The sequence below is a fragment of the Atta cephalotes genome (assembly GCF_000143395.1).
Source record: "Atta cephalotes unplaced genomic scaffold scaffold00019, whole genome shotgun sequence".
NCBI lineage: Eukaryota > Metazoa > Arthropoda > Insecta > Hymenoptera > Formicidae > Atta > Atta cephalotes.
The window spans coordinates 1,152,751-1,169,884 of record NW_012130083.1 but is presented as its reverse complement, the minus strand read 5'-3'; the positions used below and the strand labels follow the sequence as shown (position 1 = coordinate 1,169,884).

Below are 17,134 nucleotides of genomic sequence, written 5' to 3'. Positions count from 1 at the left end.
GAGAGAGAGAGAGAAAGAGAGTGTCGAGAGTCTTGGTGATGATTTTTGTCTTACGATCTCCGTTTCGGCTCGTGTTATTAATCATGCGGTCCTAATCATTCGCGCGATAAGCAGCGAGCGGCTGCTGCGGTGGCCGGCCACGGCCAAACTCGTCCTTGGACTCTGGGGTGTCTACGACCCCGTGAGGGGCTTTATACGCCCTTAGGCTCGCTTCTGCAAAGGTGCAAAAGAATGTGAGTTCGAAGGAGGCATCGAGATAGGCGTTATCGCGTTCTTCTTCATGTCGGATGATGTTCTCATGGGTTTCTTTTTTTTTTTTTCTGTATCGATAGATTGAGTCAGCGACTGGTCCACAGAGACTCGAGTTAAAAAGCAACAACGTCGCATTCGTTCGTCCCGTTTTATTTAGTTATATTTCTTTAGGGATGAAATTGAAATTCTCTTTCGGAAGAGTCGTTGGGGGAGTCTTTTCGTAACATATTCTTTCGATTCCCTGCGCCGTCGATAATGTGATATGTAAGAATGATATGATATATGTAATTTTATCTTGAGTATCTCAGTTCGCGCGCGGAACCTGGTTCGTTCGTTCAAATACGAAGCACAGTCTCCGTGGGTGAAGGGTGAGGTGAGTGGCGACGAGGCGAAGAGAAACGCAAGTTTAAATTTTTCTTTACACCGCAAAGCGGAATACACAGTCGGAATACACGTGTAGATCGAAGTGACCTAAAGAATGTATACACCAGCGGCAGATTTTTCTCGTACTAAGAAATTAAAGAAAAGAAAGAAAACAAATTCCAAAAGAATCTCTAGAAATTTTTCAAAAGAATTCCATCTTAAAATAAATAAATTTTTCAGAATAAAATTAATTGTGAGAATTAAGAATCAGTAAATATATATTTATGATATCGAATTTCTGTCGCTCGTGTAAAATTCTTATAGCTAGGACACTCGATGCGCACGCTCTTTAGGGTTTACGGTAGGGGGGGAGGAGGGTTCGTACGTATAGAAATTGATCGTTCTTGAATAGAATTTGCCGATCAGAACGAAAACTTACATAGTCCTCCTACCTTGGAGGTCTTGGCGTAGATCGCTGCAGCTCTGCCCGGCATTCGCCTGGCCGACGGCGGCGTTCGTATGGCGATGGCGGATGGCGGACGTGGCGGTCACGACGGGTCCCCCCGGGCCAGGACTCGGGGTACGCGACGCGGGTGGCAGCCCCAGGAGGGAGTCAAGTACGTCCTCCAGGGTCGTGGAGCCCGGGCTCGGTTTGTTCCGCAGAAGAGCTGCCGTCGCCATCGCCTCGTCCGTATCGCTCTGGCCCGATCCTGATCATCGGTATCATGCGGGGGTAAAGAAGAGACAGAGAGGTTTGCGTCATCCTCTTGGCCTCGAAAGTGTACGTGCGCGCGTATGTGCGCGCTTATGTCGTATTTATGTACGTGTACTTTTATGTGTATGCATTTATGAGAACGAGATAAGCCTTTCCCCATTTTCCATTAACTCCGTGATTAATAATAAAGCGATTACTTTCTCGTTGCCCTCTTAATCTGGTCCCGTTTTACGAAAGGAGGCAACTGCGTGTGCATATGTGTGTGTGTGTGTGTGTGTGTGTGTGTGTGTGTGTGTGTGTGTGTGTGTTTGTTTACTTTGAGTGAAAATGGAATAAAATATCCAGGATTCCAATGACCCCTTTATTCCATTATGAATAAAGCCCCCAACAAATTCCCCCATATTACATCTTTTTTTGATTAATTTCGTTAAATTTCTCTTGGCCTCGAAAAAACATACGTTCTTCATACTAGGGAGATGACAAACTTTTACGAATCTTATTATAATAGTAAATGCGACAGACGCGTGATTGCTGCCGACCGAAGTTACCGCAACTTGCGGCTAGAAAAATAATACATCTAGTTATGTGCCAGATCAAGTTTACATTTCGGGACCGCTAATTGTATATCGATCATTCGATCGATCATTATTTAATGTCATCAATTGTGCTTTACGCGCGCATAAGTGCGGCTGTTAAATTACATATGAAAAGACAGAACTCGATTGCTGACATCGTAGCTGAGAAAGCAACAAAATTCTGCAGCACTTACCGTGACACAAGCAGAGCATGGTACACAATGCGACCGAAATAAATGTATGTGGACAATGTTCACATAGGTGACCGTGATATTAAATCGGTTCTTGCAAAAAAACACATATAAACATACACAATAAATGTTTTAACAAAATATTTACCAATTCGTGAAGTGAACCGATTTAATGAAAAAACACATAGGGGTGAGAAAAAATAATTATATATAATTATGTATATAAAAAATAATTATACATATACATATACACACACACACACACACACACACGCGCGCGCGCGCGCGCGTGTGTGTGTGTGTGTGTATATACATATGTATATACACATGTGAATATGTATATACACATGTGAATATATAAATGAACGCGGGAACAAAGAAGTTTACGGAAACACAAAAAATGACGACAATAATTTATTTGTTGCCAGGAATAATAATTACGCTCTACAGACAAATGATAATCGTTGACACGTCCGAACAATAAGTACGGAACCGTTTAAAGAGAGACAGAGAGACCAGGGGAGCACCGGGCACACAGAATCATCGCGAGATCATCGTTCTTATCATCTCATGATTCACACGATCGAAATCTTTTATATAATATCACTCGCGCACTCAATATACATCGATAATAATAACAAAATAAAAAATTATTAAGGCACAGCAAGAGACAGAACGAGACGTGCGCGCGCGAATCTGCGTGCTTCGGAGCCGTAATTAAAATATAATAACAATAATAATAATAATAATAATAATAATAATAATAATAATAATAATACAATTAAAAATAATAACGATAATGATAATAATAATATCGATGCGCTCGTAACACATAATAAACGGTATGCGCGCGTTTTACATAAGTAAATCTAATTAATACAAATATGTGTATACACCTGTACAGGTTCTACAGGTGTTAACGTAAAGTGGACAGCTTTACAGTAAACATACATGAACGCAAGTAACTACTGACAATGGTGAGCAAGGAGAGAGGAGGGGAAATAAAATGGTTAAATTAATATAAAATTAATATCTCCATACAATGATATACGGGAGCGCTTTTTAATTATTTCTTTATCAGCGAACAGGAAGGGGAGCGGAGGGTCGTCGACACGTATCGTAAACAAAGTAAGAAAGTGTAACTACAAAATTCTTCGCGACGAGCTCTCTCGCATGAGCGACGACAAGAATGAAAAGGAGAGAGAAAGAGAGTGAGTGAGAGACGAGAGAACGCGCGTGGAATGGAGAATTTTTTATTTTAGAGTTTTTCGCTGTATGTGCGAAAAAGTCCACGAAAAGCGCGACTCGAGTATGCACTTCTAGTTTCCCGAGAAATAATCCTCGGGCACGTAAGCTGCAATCAGATAAATCGTGACGTCGCTAAATATTAATGCAACGAATTCGTCTCGTTTCATCGTCATCTCGAGTCTCGCTATTCGATTAAGTCTGATGATATCCACTTGAAAACATCGCTCTCGAATAGAAAATTCTCGACAGTAAAAGCTTTTGATGAACGAAGTCTATGATTATTCGCAACTTCGAAGGTTTTACTACCGAGAGTTCATTCCCGAGGTACAAGAGAGCTTTCAAGTGGATGTATAGCTTTATCGTTTTGTAGTCGCAGTGATAAACCTTCGAGAACAAGAAAAGAAAATATGTTGACTCGAGTCGGCTTTGTAAATTAATTATTAACTGAGTCCTGGAAGCTCGATTAAGCCTCGCGCACCTGCGGCTCGTCCAAGCGCGCAACGAAAGCTGACGAAAACGAGGACGGAATGAAGGAAGATAACGATTATCGATATGTGGGCGTAAGCTCTAATCACCGTCATGATGATGATAAAAAGCTCGCGGTCCCAGAGAGAATTATGAGAGTGCCTCTAGGATGTTGTACCTATGTCCACGCGATAAAAGCACACGACGAATAAACATTATCTTTAAAGATCATCGTAATATTTATCACGTAGAACGATTCGTAAAAACGAGAAAATAATTAATATTGATATGTTTATTATATTAATTAAATATCTATACTTTTTTTTTCAAATTCTCTCTAAAACTAATTACGTTATTTCATACGAGATTTCATTTCTTTTGATTTAATTTCTAATCTGCAGGAAAATCTGCTCAAGAGATCGTCTTCGTCAGTTTCGCGCGCTCAGCGATGGGTGGAGTACCGAAAGTAGCCGGATGCCGAAAGTTTCGCGCGTCCGCTAGGCGAGCAGCAACTCACCGCGGTGATGATGTTGCTGTTGTTGCTGGCGATGCTGGTGACGCTGATGATGGTGATGATAGTTAGAGAAGGACGTAGGCGACGGGCCGGCCGAGGATGCCTGAAGATGCTGATGGCGCACGTCATCCCGGCTGGGTGTCAGGTCCAGGTAGAGTCCGGATGCGGCCGAGTCCTGGCAGCTGCAGGACTCGGTGCCGGCCGCGTTGCAGCAGTCGCCGGCCTCCTGGTCGGTCGCCAGACTCATAGGTGTCTCCGGCGAGTCCACGGGCCGCGTGCCGACGAACGAGCTCTCCATCCAGCACAGCCTCACGCTCCCTTCGAGGTGCCGACACAAATGCGAGAGCGATTAGGCCCGGGTCATAAGTGACCCTTCGCGTCGACGTCGGAAATTATTCTAATCGAGGACTTTTATAGGACTTCCCAGTCCTATTTCTTTCCATGAAAAATCTACTTGTAATTTTTAAGATTTCCAAAATCTTAAACGTGACTCAAACTTTGTAAATTATACGAATTTATCTGATTCTAAGAGGATCAGAGCCAAAGAACTTGTTCTTAAAATATTTCTGATCACAATAAACTATTAGTTTGTACATTTTTCTGCGATTACAGGACATTATAAATGCATTAATCTAACTACAAATTTTAATCCTTAACGCTGAATAAGTAACTGCCACGTTCTTGTACGCGTGAAGTATCACGGAAGAAGCTATTCGTGCACATACGTGTTATATAATACCAAGGGGATATATAATCTCTTTCGTTATAAGGCTCTCCTGACGATTAGGACCCGACGATGCGGGCATTAACTATCTTTATTGATCCTATAAACGTCTTAAGTAGTAGAAGTATATGGGTATTGAGAGACAAATAACAAAGGAAATTAAAAATAATATCAAATAAATTTGAGAATGCAACAGCAGTAATCATACTTGATTTTATCCTATTCCTTTTAAAATTTTGTATAAGAATGTTCATAAATCTATCTTGAAGAGTAACATTAGTGAAGCTAGTCAAAGTTTTGTTAGTGAATAGTAAGTTATATGAGAAATATTTAAATAAGCAGCGAATTAACCATTATTATTGATATCATATACAATATGTTAGTGTAAGCGTTAAGTTTCAATACACGTCACAGCAGCATCTGAAAGATATCGAATCAATCAAAGTTTTAGTGAGTTTTACAAAGTTTGCGATTTCGACTTCACACAAAGCTTTTCATTCCAGTCCTCTAATCTTTTCCAATTTACACCTTCGATATTACACCTCGCAGACAATTCATTTGCGAGGTTCGCGTCGAGAAAATGAAAGGAGGGGAAGAAGAGGTGTTTGAATTTCAGGGTAATCTATTTCGGTGACGACGGTCATGAGACACTATCGAAATAGCAGCGACTCGTCTCGCGAACGACACGCTCTCGCAGCGTTGAGATTGTCCGAGAAGGTCACGATCTGATGTTGACTGCAATACTAGATTTCAAAATCAAGAGACACATTGTCGATCGCGTTATTTTGTAACGTAAATTAATAGCCGTACACATCCTAACTGGAGTGCTTTTTGATAAATGAGTATCAAACATTGTTCACGTTTCTATTATCTCTTATTTCTAAAACAGGAGCGTCAGAACTCAAATAAGATCAAGAAAGAAGCTGACTTTTCTTGTAATAATCTTGAAGGTGAAATCTAAGGGCACTTCTGACATCGAAATCATGTGATGGATTTAACTAAGGATCATCTGAGATTGAACACTTACTTCCTATCAATGGATTTATTTATATCCAAAGTGATACCGGTCGCAAGAGATGCGAGGAGATGCGCACCGCAATTCAAAACGCGGAAGATGTAGACTAAGTACTTAACACACTTGAATACTTGTACCATGTTAAAGTACGACACGTGTGTGCGAGCCACTTGCAAGAAGCACTCTTACCGCTATGACTTGCATTCAGTGCCTCAATGGCGAACGAGAAGAAGAGTCTTCGTTAGACATTAAGATAGCTTAGAATTTTGTATTTAATGCAAGGCGGTTATTGCGACTTAAATTGAATTTTTGATACCTTGCGGATGTATTTAACAAAATGAAATGTCGCGTGATAGTTTTGAATTAAGATAGTTTTGAATTAATTAAAAGTTTCATAATTTGAATTTCCATTAATTTCCATTAATTTGCATTAATTCGAAATATAATGATTTATATATGTAAATTTCACAATAATAATATATTTTACTAAAATGTAATATAATAATTGGGGTTCAAATGGAGAATTCTAAGGGTGCTCATTACGAAATAAGAAAGTATTTTGAAACGCGTTTCTAAGTGAATCTCTCTGAGAAACTACATCCTGCGGGACCCTTAAAATTCTTTAATCCGAGAAATCCAGGGAGGGGAGGGGGAGGGGAGGGGAGGGGGTATAAATATTAAAAACCGACCTGTTTTGACCTCATCGATGCGCAGAGCCAGCTGATGCATACAGAGACAAAGAGAGAGACAGAGACAGAGAGAAAAAGAGAGGCAGCTTGCAAAGGAAGATAAAAGAAGACATTAAGAAAATAGGAAAACTCAAAAATTACCTTCGTGACGGAGAGCAAAGGTGATGGTGGTTGTGATGTTGATAGGATGGTATATTTTTTTTTGTGGCTGAGGGGGTTGCTTTAGTGCTCACCTCTGGGGCTGGTAGACCTCGCTCCGCCCCTGTCATCCCAATCTTCAGGTCGAGGTCGAGGCGAGAGCCGGCCGCCACCGCCTCCGCCGACCTCCTGGCCGCTCTGCACATAGTGCACGATAGCTGAGGTCACCTCCTTTATCGAGTTCCGTACTTCCAGTTGCTGATTCGTTGTCTGTTGCTGCTGCTGCTGCTGCTGTTGCTGTTGTTGCGAAACAAGCATGAAATCCATTCCGGACAATTGAAGATTTATTATGGATATTATAGATACACAAAATTGACATTTCGACTCAAATTAATTCCACCCAGAACGTTATGTTTTGTTATTTTAATATTGAGAATTTCGAAAATCAATTATTCTCAAGAATATTTTTAACCGATTCTTCTAAAGCAATTATAATCATTCATTGTTTCGAGTGTTTGGAGAAATATAGAAATTATTATCTGGAGCATTAAAAAACAAAAAATACATATTCACTCGTATATATGGAAAGCAACATAAGTAATCTAATTATTGTCAGAAGATTATGAATAAATTATTTAAAATATATAAATATTTTATAACATATATGTAATTATTGACATTATAATATTCATGAAAGAAGTAATTATTTATTTGTATAATCCATTAGATAGAAACAAATTTTACGACGATAAATGGTTTTTAAAATTATTACCATCATTAAGGAAAAAGCTTTAGAATATAAGAATCTGAAAAAATGCATCATGTGAAGTGATGTTTTTCAGGGAAGAAACTGTGAAAGATACGAGACGACAGGAGCTTTCCTGCCAGAATTTCTAATTTTAGAAAGCGGCGATGCGCTTGCGTACTGTCTACGGAAATTAAAAATAAATTGCACAAAGAGCAAGATGCAAAAGATGCAAATAGAGGGATCAGAGGGTGGAACGAAAACGAATCGCAAGGGATCGCGTTGTTTAGTTTTCGCTTTCAAAATCCATCAACAAATACAAATACGATTGAACGATGAGTGTGCGTAAACGCGTAACTTAAAATGTGTAACACACAGCTTCATACGATCACGAATATCAATTCACAAACACACTAGAATTCTAAGGTCTGCTGACGTAAGAGAAGTCGTGATGTAAATCGGTGACGTCAATAATTTCCACGAGGCATTTTGTATTTGCTGACGCGTTTGCGCTGAATTATATAAGAGAAAATTGCGTTGAATGGTAGATAACACAGACAATTTTAATTTGCCATGAGATTAAATCCATAAAAAGAGGGGATTATGAAAATCGACAGAAATGACAAAAAAAAACAAGGAATAAGTTGGAAAAAAGGGCTTCTTTTTTTGTCATGCACTAACCTTGTTTGCGGCCTGCAGTTGGGGAAGAATACCCTGAGCAAGACGTTCCGCCGGCGTCCGCGGGTTGGTCAATCGTTCCTGAGAACGCCAGCCCAAGTAGGGCTGCCGGTGATTGAAGGACGACCTGGCCGAACTCGCGGGTGAACTGCCGGCGCTGTTCAGCAAACTGGTACTCCATCTCGAGAATACGGGAGGTGTGGGACTGGGACTCAGAAGGACACCTGTAATATAAGAAAAAAAACGGTTGTTAATTATATATACAGTTAAGCTACAAAACCTAACAAAATAAAAACATATCTGTGATTATTCATTCCCTAAAACTTTTAGAATAAATTATCACTTTGAAGAGGGAAATTTCACTAATAAAGATCGAAAATTGAGCCATACTCTTTTTCAAGACTAGTTCAATTTTCATTCTCTACTCTGTTAAATCTATAGTGTCAAATTTAACGTGAATCGCCACTGCTCCTATTAAATATATCGTTATTTTATACTAAAACAATGGTTATATTTGGTTGTACAGTGTCAATTTAATACTATACAGTGTAAATTGACACAATATAGTGTCAAATTTAACTATCGTTTTGGTAAAAAATAATATGATATATTTAGTAGAAGCAGTAGCGACTCACGTTAGGTTAGGTTAAATTTGACACTATAGATTTAACAGTGTAGAGTGAGATTCCATCAAAGAAGTTAGAGAGCACGAATTGCACATTAAATATTCCCCCCTTTTTCTTAATTTGTTGAAAGTTTCGGACTTATAACATTTAATTGTTTTTAAAATCGATTATATTTCGTTGTTGGTTCAAAGATAACTCAATCTCACCTGTGGTCGGCTGTCGATTGGAAGACGACGAGAGGGATGATAGGGAGGTGGTCTTGGAACCGAGGGCGCGCCATCCTCCATGCTGCGACGCGTCGGAGTGCCTTTTCAGCCGGAAGCCGTCGCGGGCAGCGGGTGAATTCTTGTACCAGTCGGGTACATTGAGTCGTTGCAACGATCGCTGCACCCTAAGCTCGTGCTCACTCGGCACGCGCTCGCCCACTTTCTGCAGCTCATTCTCCGGCGGCTGTAATGACAAATTCATGTTCGTGTTCTTCAGCAGTTCCTCAATGGACAATTACGAAAGCTCTCACGATAAATTAAAAGAAATATTTCTCGCTCACGTAAGTTCAGAGATGAAAATGTCGATAATAATTGAAAACTCATCAACAGAATCTTAGATACGATAGAATGAAAAAGTTCAAATAGAAAAATTGAAATTAGAGTTGACAATAATTAATTTTAACAATTTAAATCCTTGAACTTAAATGGTTGATGAATATTTATCTTGCGCAGTCCATCTTGTGCGTTATCTATATTACAAATAAATAATTAATCTAATTTCTATAAATGTTTCTCTCAAATTCGTTCGTTATGAAAGAAATCGATTTTGACGAAGAATAGACATGAATGTTTCGGGACACTCAGTGATGTGTGACACACAGAGAATACGTGGTTGTCGTGTGAAGCATCGTGCGAGATATCAATCCTGTTCTGCGAAAGTTTCAGGGACAAACCTGCGCGAAGGTCGATACGACGAGATCCTCGTCGCAGCTTCTCGCCGCACTCTCGATCAAAATTCGACACGCCGCGCTATTAACGAACTCGTGAGTTGCCATCATCGTGCCCTGGTCTCTTCTCAATCTATAATCGACCATGCGAGTCCTTTGAGACGCGTCAGGAGCGATCACCGATCTGGGAATGACACTCCATTTTATTCCACGGACCCGCTTCTATTTTCAGAGCATTTTCAGACGACTGAAGCTATATTGCTAAAACTATCTGTATATAAAAAATAATTCTAATTATTTTTCTCTATACGTCATATTATTAGTTCGATTTAATAAAAACAAGATTCCACACGCAGGTATGTCATTTTAGAAAAAAGTTAACGTTGATAATTTATAAATTTTGACAGGTAACATTGACAGTTCCCATTTAGAGATTTGTGTTAGCAGCTTGTCATATTTTTAGAAAAAAAATTAATGATTTACAAGTTTTAACAGATATCGATTCTCATTTAGAAGTTTGTCACCGTTACCAGCTCCTTCATATTTCTCATTGTCTTGAATTCAATGCTAATCGTGCGACGGCTACATAACGGATGCACGTGACGAACATGCTCGTGATTTTCATACACGGAGTCTAACGGGACTAACTCAGAGAGCGAATGGCTTCCACGTCTTCTGTCTTCTATTTATCGAGCGAGGGAATAATTCATCAAGGCACACACGTGTACGAATCGGCCTAAGGAAAATATTTTTCAAGATCGTTGAATTTTCCTCCATGTGGGATGAAATGCGCTCTTTATAAATATTTTATCAACTGAAACTCCTAACATCTACTCTAAAAAGCAAGCGAAACTAAGCAATTTTCAGTATTAGTTCGTTAAAATCACCTCGCGAAGATGAGAAATTTTCGCTAAAATCGAAATGCATTCTTGTCAAAATTATAAAACAATTACAAAAATAAGTTGTTTAAATAATTCATTGCAGAAGGATTAATCCAGAAACAGATTTTAATACATATATTTCTCGAAATTTTATCTTTCGATAAACTGCAACATTCACTAGAAGTTCAAAAGTAATGAATGATATCTAATTATTTTTGATAGCAAAAAAGAACGTAGCTCTTGATAGATTTTCCAATGCAAACACAAAACGGACAACAGTGATACAAGTTTCGGAGTACGAGGCCAAGGCTGAATTGTGTGAGCGGAATAGGAATAATTTGTGTGCGGAAGTGTGAGGGGCGTTTACGTAATACCGACGGGAAGAACAAACAGCAATAGGCATTCGTTTCATAAAATCGATTTCGTGAATCGCTAAATTTCTTATAATATCATCATATAAGTCAAAGTCGCCACAAATGACACTAATAAGATATTCGATAGTATAACCTTTAGACATCTTATTAAAGTCTGAAAACATGAATCTTAATAAAATTATAATCCGAATATTGACTCAATTAGACGGCGAATCTAGAAATTGAATTGGATCAACTAACAAAAAGAGACTAAAATAGAACGAGCTTGGTAGAGGTAACATTGACATTAAGAGCCACAACACATAAAAAAAACTTAAGCAATAAGTAGCAACGTAAGTATAGTAAATAAATTGACCAATCACAGTAAAGACTGTAAAACCATACCGTAAACAGCAGCAAATCCAACAGGTTGATTTATTTACTGCTTACGTCTTATTGTTTAAGCTTTTTTGTGCACTTTAATTCATAATGTCATCCAATTAAAGTTATTTTTAATCATTTTTATAAATCGTCAATTTAACTAAAATAAAGACTAAACGATTTAATTCAAGAAACTAAACATTAACAATTTAACTCAAATTTATCTATTATTTATTAAATGTACGTCATTGATATGTTGTTTGCTTTGAAATTAATCGTAGAAATGAATTAATTTACATTTTGAAGTTAAGAAAATACACATGGAAGTTAAGAATATTATAACTTTATTAAGAATATTATTTAACTCAAAGGATTGGGTTACTATTACTCCTTTGATATCTAACAGTGTATATGCACTAAGACTTCATATTCCATATTCATTTAAAAGAAAAAAAACATCAAGGTTTGATATCGCGTTGCGGACGCATTGCATAACGGACGTCTCGGATGTTGAGACACGGAGATGCAATAATGCTAATTTAAATTACGGGCCGTCGTCTTTTCCATCACCGCGTCATCGCGTTGTTCCCATCAATTGACGCGAATTAGGGGAAAGCCACGTCAAAGAAGGCGTAGTGCATCTGCCATTAAGACGGCCAAAGACCCCGCATCTCTTTCGCTGCAAATGCATGTGCATCGCGTCGATGCATCCTGTTCTCGCTGCATCCGCGAATGCAACCGCGGCGTCGCCTACGATATTTCGATATTAACAAACAGTATCACTTTTCAAACGCAATTTTTAATCTACGCGTATAGACAAATTATTTAACTTCCAATTATTACACGTACAATAATTTTCAATATTTAAAATGTTGAATGTTTTTTATTATTATACGTTATTACACTCTTATAGTAATGAAAAAATTTAAACTGCTTTTTCAAATTCTAGATTTCTTTAAAAATTAATTCTACAAGACAGATCGATGTTTTTTTTCCAATTTTACAAGAACTTTGAAAATTCCTACCGCGCGCATTCTTTATTTATATATGCCTTAGTTATTCATCTATGTTCAGATATGTTGATCGCATTAACTATTCGTCAAAATTGCATACACGCGCATAAATTGTGTAGTGTAACACATATAATATCGTGGATATAGTTTTAATAGTTGTGTACCATCGATTTTATAGTCATATAAGAAAAGAAAGAAATCTGCGCCGAGGCTCACCATCTTTTATCATTCATTGTTAACCGCCATCGATTGCAATATTGTTTTCGAAGGCTGGCCTTAATAATACACCCACACCAATACGGCGGAAGTTGCAGAACTTTTCCGCAGCCGCTTGAAACTTTGGAATTGCGAACGGCAGACTCGTCTTATGTCTAAATAATTCCTGCCGTCTTATCAGAGAAATGTTGGTTAAAAGTATATTACGATAGTCAACTAAAGTCGAGAAAATGAACAACTGGTATGGTCAAATCATTTGATTGAAGAGCAAAGTTACCGATAAGTCACACAAAACTATAGTATATTATTCGTACTTTAAAGTGGCTGATAATCGAGAAGCTAGCGGTATAATTTACACAAAAATATATTATTTGTATTTTAAAGTAAAAGTCAATATTAGGTTTATTAAATTTTATTTTGAAAAACAATAAATCAAAATAAGAAGTTCATTTTCTCTTCTCTTGATTTTTCAATCATCGAGTTGTTCCGTTTCTTTTTTATTTTATTTTGAAAAGTTATAATTAGATTGTAATAAACATAATTCATTTAATTTATTTTTTAATTGATATTTGCTGAAACCACTAATGCCTTTTTTTTTATCTAAGACCTTTTAATAAGACCTTTTAATAAGAGTCTGAATACGAATCGCAATTTTATATGTAAGGTAGCAGCTTTAACAAAATCTGCGAGAGAGAATATACATTTACTATTTCTTTCTCTTATCTATTTCTCTCTCTCTCTTTCTCAGAAATTGTTCAGAAATGTTAAAAACATGGCAAACCAATGTGGCTTTCTATCATATCCAGATTTTTATTAAAGGGTCTCTAGTTTTGACCAAAATATCGCCTATGCGAATTTAACCGCTCATTGCGGTTCGCACATGCGGCACGCATATGCTCGCCGTATACTCGCCAAATACACCGACACGAATACTTATAAATGCGTGCGAACGAACCTTCGTGCAAAGTCGCACTTCGCGGAGAACAGAAAGTCGTCGTTTTATTATGCGAAAGGTATAAAGAATTCTACGTGCAACTTTTGTTCCGTAACTTTCTAATTCAAGATTTTTTTGTGTTCATTGATGCGTTGATCTCTCGTGAGAGATCTTTGATATGATCTTTGCACTTTGTGATTAACGTAACAAAGAACGTTAAACCTTTATTCATAAATCGAGCCATTAGTTGATATATAAAATAATAGGTAGTCTCATTATAATTCTACGATACGATAATTCATGAAACATTTATTTCCCTAGAGAGACTGTTTGCGAAGACTAGCCTAGTGTAAAGTTGAAATAAAATATTCAATTATTACGCGGCATTAAGATTATATATCACTCAATTATCGGCCCCTCGGTGTTTACGACACTGCACATGGCAGCCCGTATCGTAGATACACGTGGGCACGAAGAGCGCCCACACGTCGCAGATTCTCGCTCGGCCTTCGACTCTCTTACTCGCCGCGCGTATTAACGTTTCACGCAACTGCCTCGTTCTTTCACCGCCCAACACCTAAACGATCTAACGCAATCGACACCGCGACTTTACGGAATCAGCCTGAAGAAAACAACGCTGTCAAAAAACTTTTAACGACAAGACTATTCCTCTCTAATTACTAGCATATTTGAGAATTATGAGAGTCACTTTTTATGAAAGGATATATAATTGTCATAGCTTTTTACTCGTAATTAATAAAAAGTATTCGTTTAAAAAAGTGCTCATTTTACACCAAATTTTTTTACTTCATTCGGACAGACTTTTGAAACTTGATTTCGAAATAATCCACATTCAAGCTGTCATGAGGATTAAAGCCATCCCTGCTGGGGTGGAGTTGCTTCCCCTGTTATACGAAGATCTTTCAACTGAAATAGGGTGCAAAAGTAGGTCAAATACAAGGACGACACAAGAGTAGTTAACAACAAAGGGTCAACTTCTGGGCAGTCCTCGAAAACACAATACTGCTCTTCGTATTTCACTTAAAGATTACAGAAAATTACTATTGAAAATTGAAAGATAATAAATTATTTTCAATTTGTACAAAGGCTATACATGTGTGCTATAATTTTCATTAAAAGATAATAATAACTTTCTCATAAAAAAAAAGATAAATTAATATATAAATATACATGTATATGCTATAATTTTTGTAAAAAGATAAATTCTATTAAAAAAAAAATAAATATAATAAATCTTTTATATATTTTCATAAAAAAATAATGAATTTTTTTATTTTTTTAAGAGAACATGAATTTTTCAACACTCCAATTCTTATATCGACAGATCCTCTAAGCACAAGTATCTAATTATTTCATAGTTTTTTTCATTTAAATATATTTCTATTATCTCTAAAGATATTTCTTTTTATTTATTTAAAATTATTTCTAAAGTTATTCTACAATCTAAAGTTATACTACATAATGCTTATATAATATAATGTTACCGATATGCGTCCGGTTGGCGGAATGTCGACTGCTTTCCCGATCTCGACATGCCAACTGCAGAAGCGTGTGGGATACGGGCGCATATGCAGGTGCAGTGAGACTTGCGAATCGATTTGCGAGAGCCTATACGCGACACAATTTCGTGTCCCGACGAGACCAGACGGGACAAAATGAGACGAGACGGACGGGCGCTGGCATGGTTTGCGACATTTTCGTGAAAATGAACCGGAAATGTTGGCCCGAATCGCAACAAGCTGTCGAGGACTCTCTGACACAAGTAGGAGTATGAGAAATTCTCTGGAAGTTGTCCGAGAGTTCGATGCCAAAAAATATTTGAAATCTAATTTGCCGAAGAATTGATTTATTTTAATCATCTTAGAAATTAATCAAATAATAGAAAAAAAATCCCTATTCTTGACCGAAGCAAATCTTAAGGTTTAAAAATATTTGTATGCGAATTTGCAAATATATTTTTCAATTCTATACAATATAAACTACGTATGAGATTCGAATTTGAAATTCAATCATAAACAAATTGAAATAACATCATAAATTATACATTAATCGCCAATTTAATAATAAGCATCTTAAAAGCAAAGAATTTATTGCGAAAGATCATATCACTTCAGTCAGGGTTTTAATTTGGAACTCCTGATTTTCTGAGACGTCTACTCAATTCGATTACTGAGGCATATGAAGGTATTTATCGTAATAACCAGTAATTTAGAAATTAAGGCGTACATTGCGAATGCATATCTCTCTTAATGATGATGCATTAGCTTCACGTATTGTTGATTCTTGACGGTTCTAACAAGCCAGGCATGACCATCGATCGTGGCGGCATATTCATTGAATGCAAACAGACGATTCCACATGATTCATTGACTTTACTGTGACCCCTTTTAATCCTTTCCTTATACCAAGACAATAGGCTTCATCGCGTCTCGCACAATAAAGGGATTTTGGAACTTTTAATCGGACACGTTACAAATCCGCAGTAAAATTTTCCAAATGGAGTAACGACATTCCTAGCCGCTTAAAATCGCTCGAATTTACCCAGCTTTACTAGTTTCGTGACCGAATGTCCAACGATGAAATTTAATAGCGCTATAACGTGCAAATTGCACGTGGAATTTGCGAACAATTCTACTAACAGCGATATCCACGCAAACGCATTCATTACGTCGCGGAACGATGTGGCTTTCGAAATTATTATACAGGACAATCAAGTTATCAAACGCAGAAGAGAGGTAATGCGTTTAAACGTTCGACAATTTTCCGAAAAGGAATTCTCCCCGCTTTGTGCGACGTGTAATTAAATTTGACTTCATTCGCGTGTCAACAAACAGCGATTTTTTACACGACGGCACAGTGCAACAATCCGACGATAAATATTAATCGAGAACGTTACTGCTACGGATACTTAATGGATGTAAATGTCACGGCCATTATCGGAAAGAAAAAATAATTCCCGGCTCTTGACTTCTGTTTCCAGGTCGCGGCTCTTATGAAATTAAGATTGATATTTCACAATGTGAATATCTACGGCTTTACGTTATCCGTGGAATCGCGCGAGAATAATAGCAAAGCGATTAATTTTTAAATTGATTTTTTAATTAAATAATTTTTAAAATTTTTTTAATTTCATCACGATTCCTGCACAAAAAAGTCTATATATGTGTATGAACATTAAGAAAAAATGTATTAATTATAACATATATACTCGTATTTATTTGAATAGTACTAGCTGAATATTTATAGCTGCATGTAAACATATGTTTATTACAAAAATTTATTACAAAAACTATGATTTGATTTAATTATCATTTTTTTAATTTAGTAAATATTCACTTACTGTAAGTAAATTAGTATTTTCAACAAATATGTATTACAAAATTCAAGTACATTTTTTCNCAGTTATATATATATATATATATATATATATATATATATATATATATATANATANANANANANA

At 37.0% G+C, this 17,134-nt stretch overlaps 1 protein-coding gene across 1 annotated transcript in view; it reads right to left on the bottom strand.

Moving 5' to 3' along the window:
* LOC105619161 overlaps nucleotides 1-17,134 on the bottom strand; it is a 43,754-nt gene that overhangs the window by 2,876 nt on the left and 23,744 nt on the right. The window contains 5 exon segments of the mRNA XM_012200691.1: nucleotides 1,068-1,325; nucleotides 4,327-4,641; nucleotides 6,985-7,186; nucleotides 8,316-8,536; nucleotides 9,145-9,388. Of these exon segments, the coding sequence (XP_012056081.1) occupies nucleotides 1,068-1,325; nucleotides 4,327-4,641; nucleotides 6,985-7,186; nucleotides 8,316-8,536; nucleotides 9,145-9,388 (1,240 nt within the window).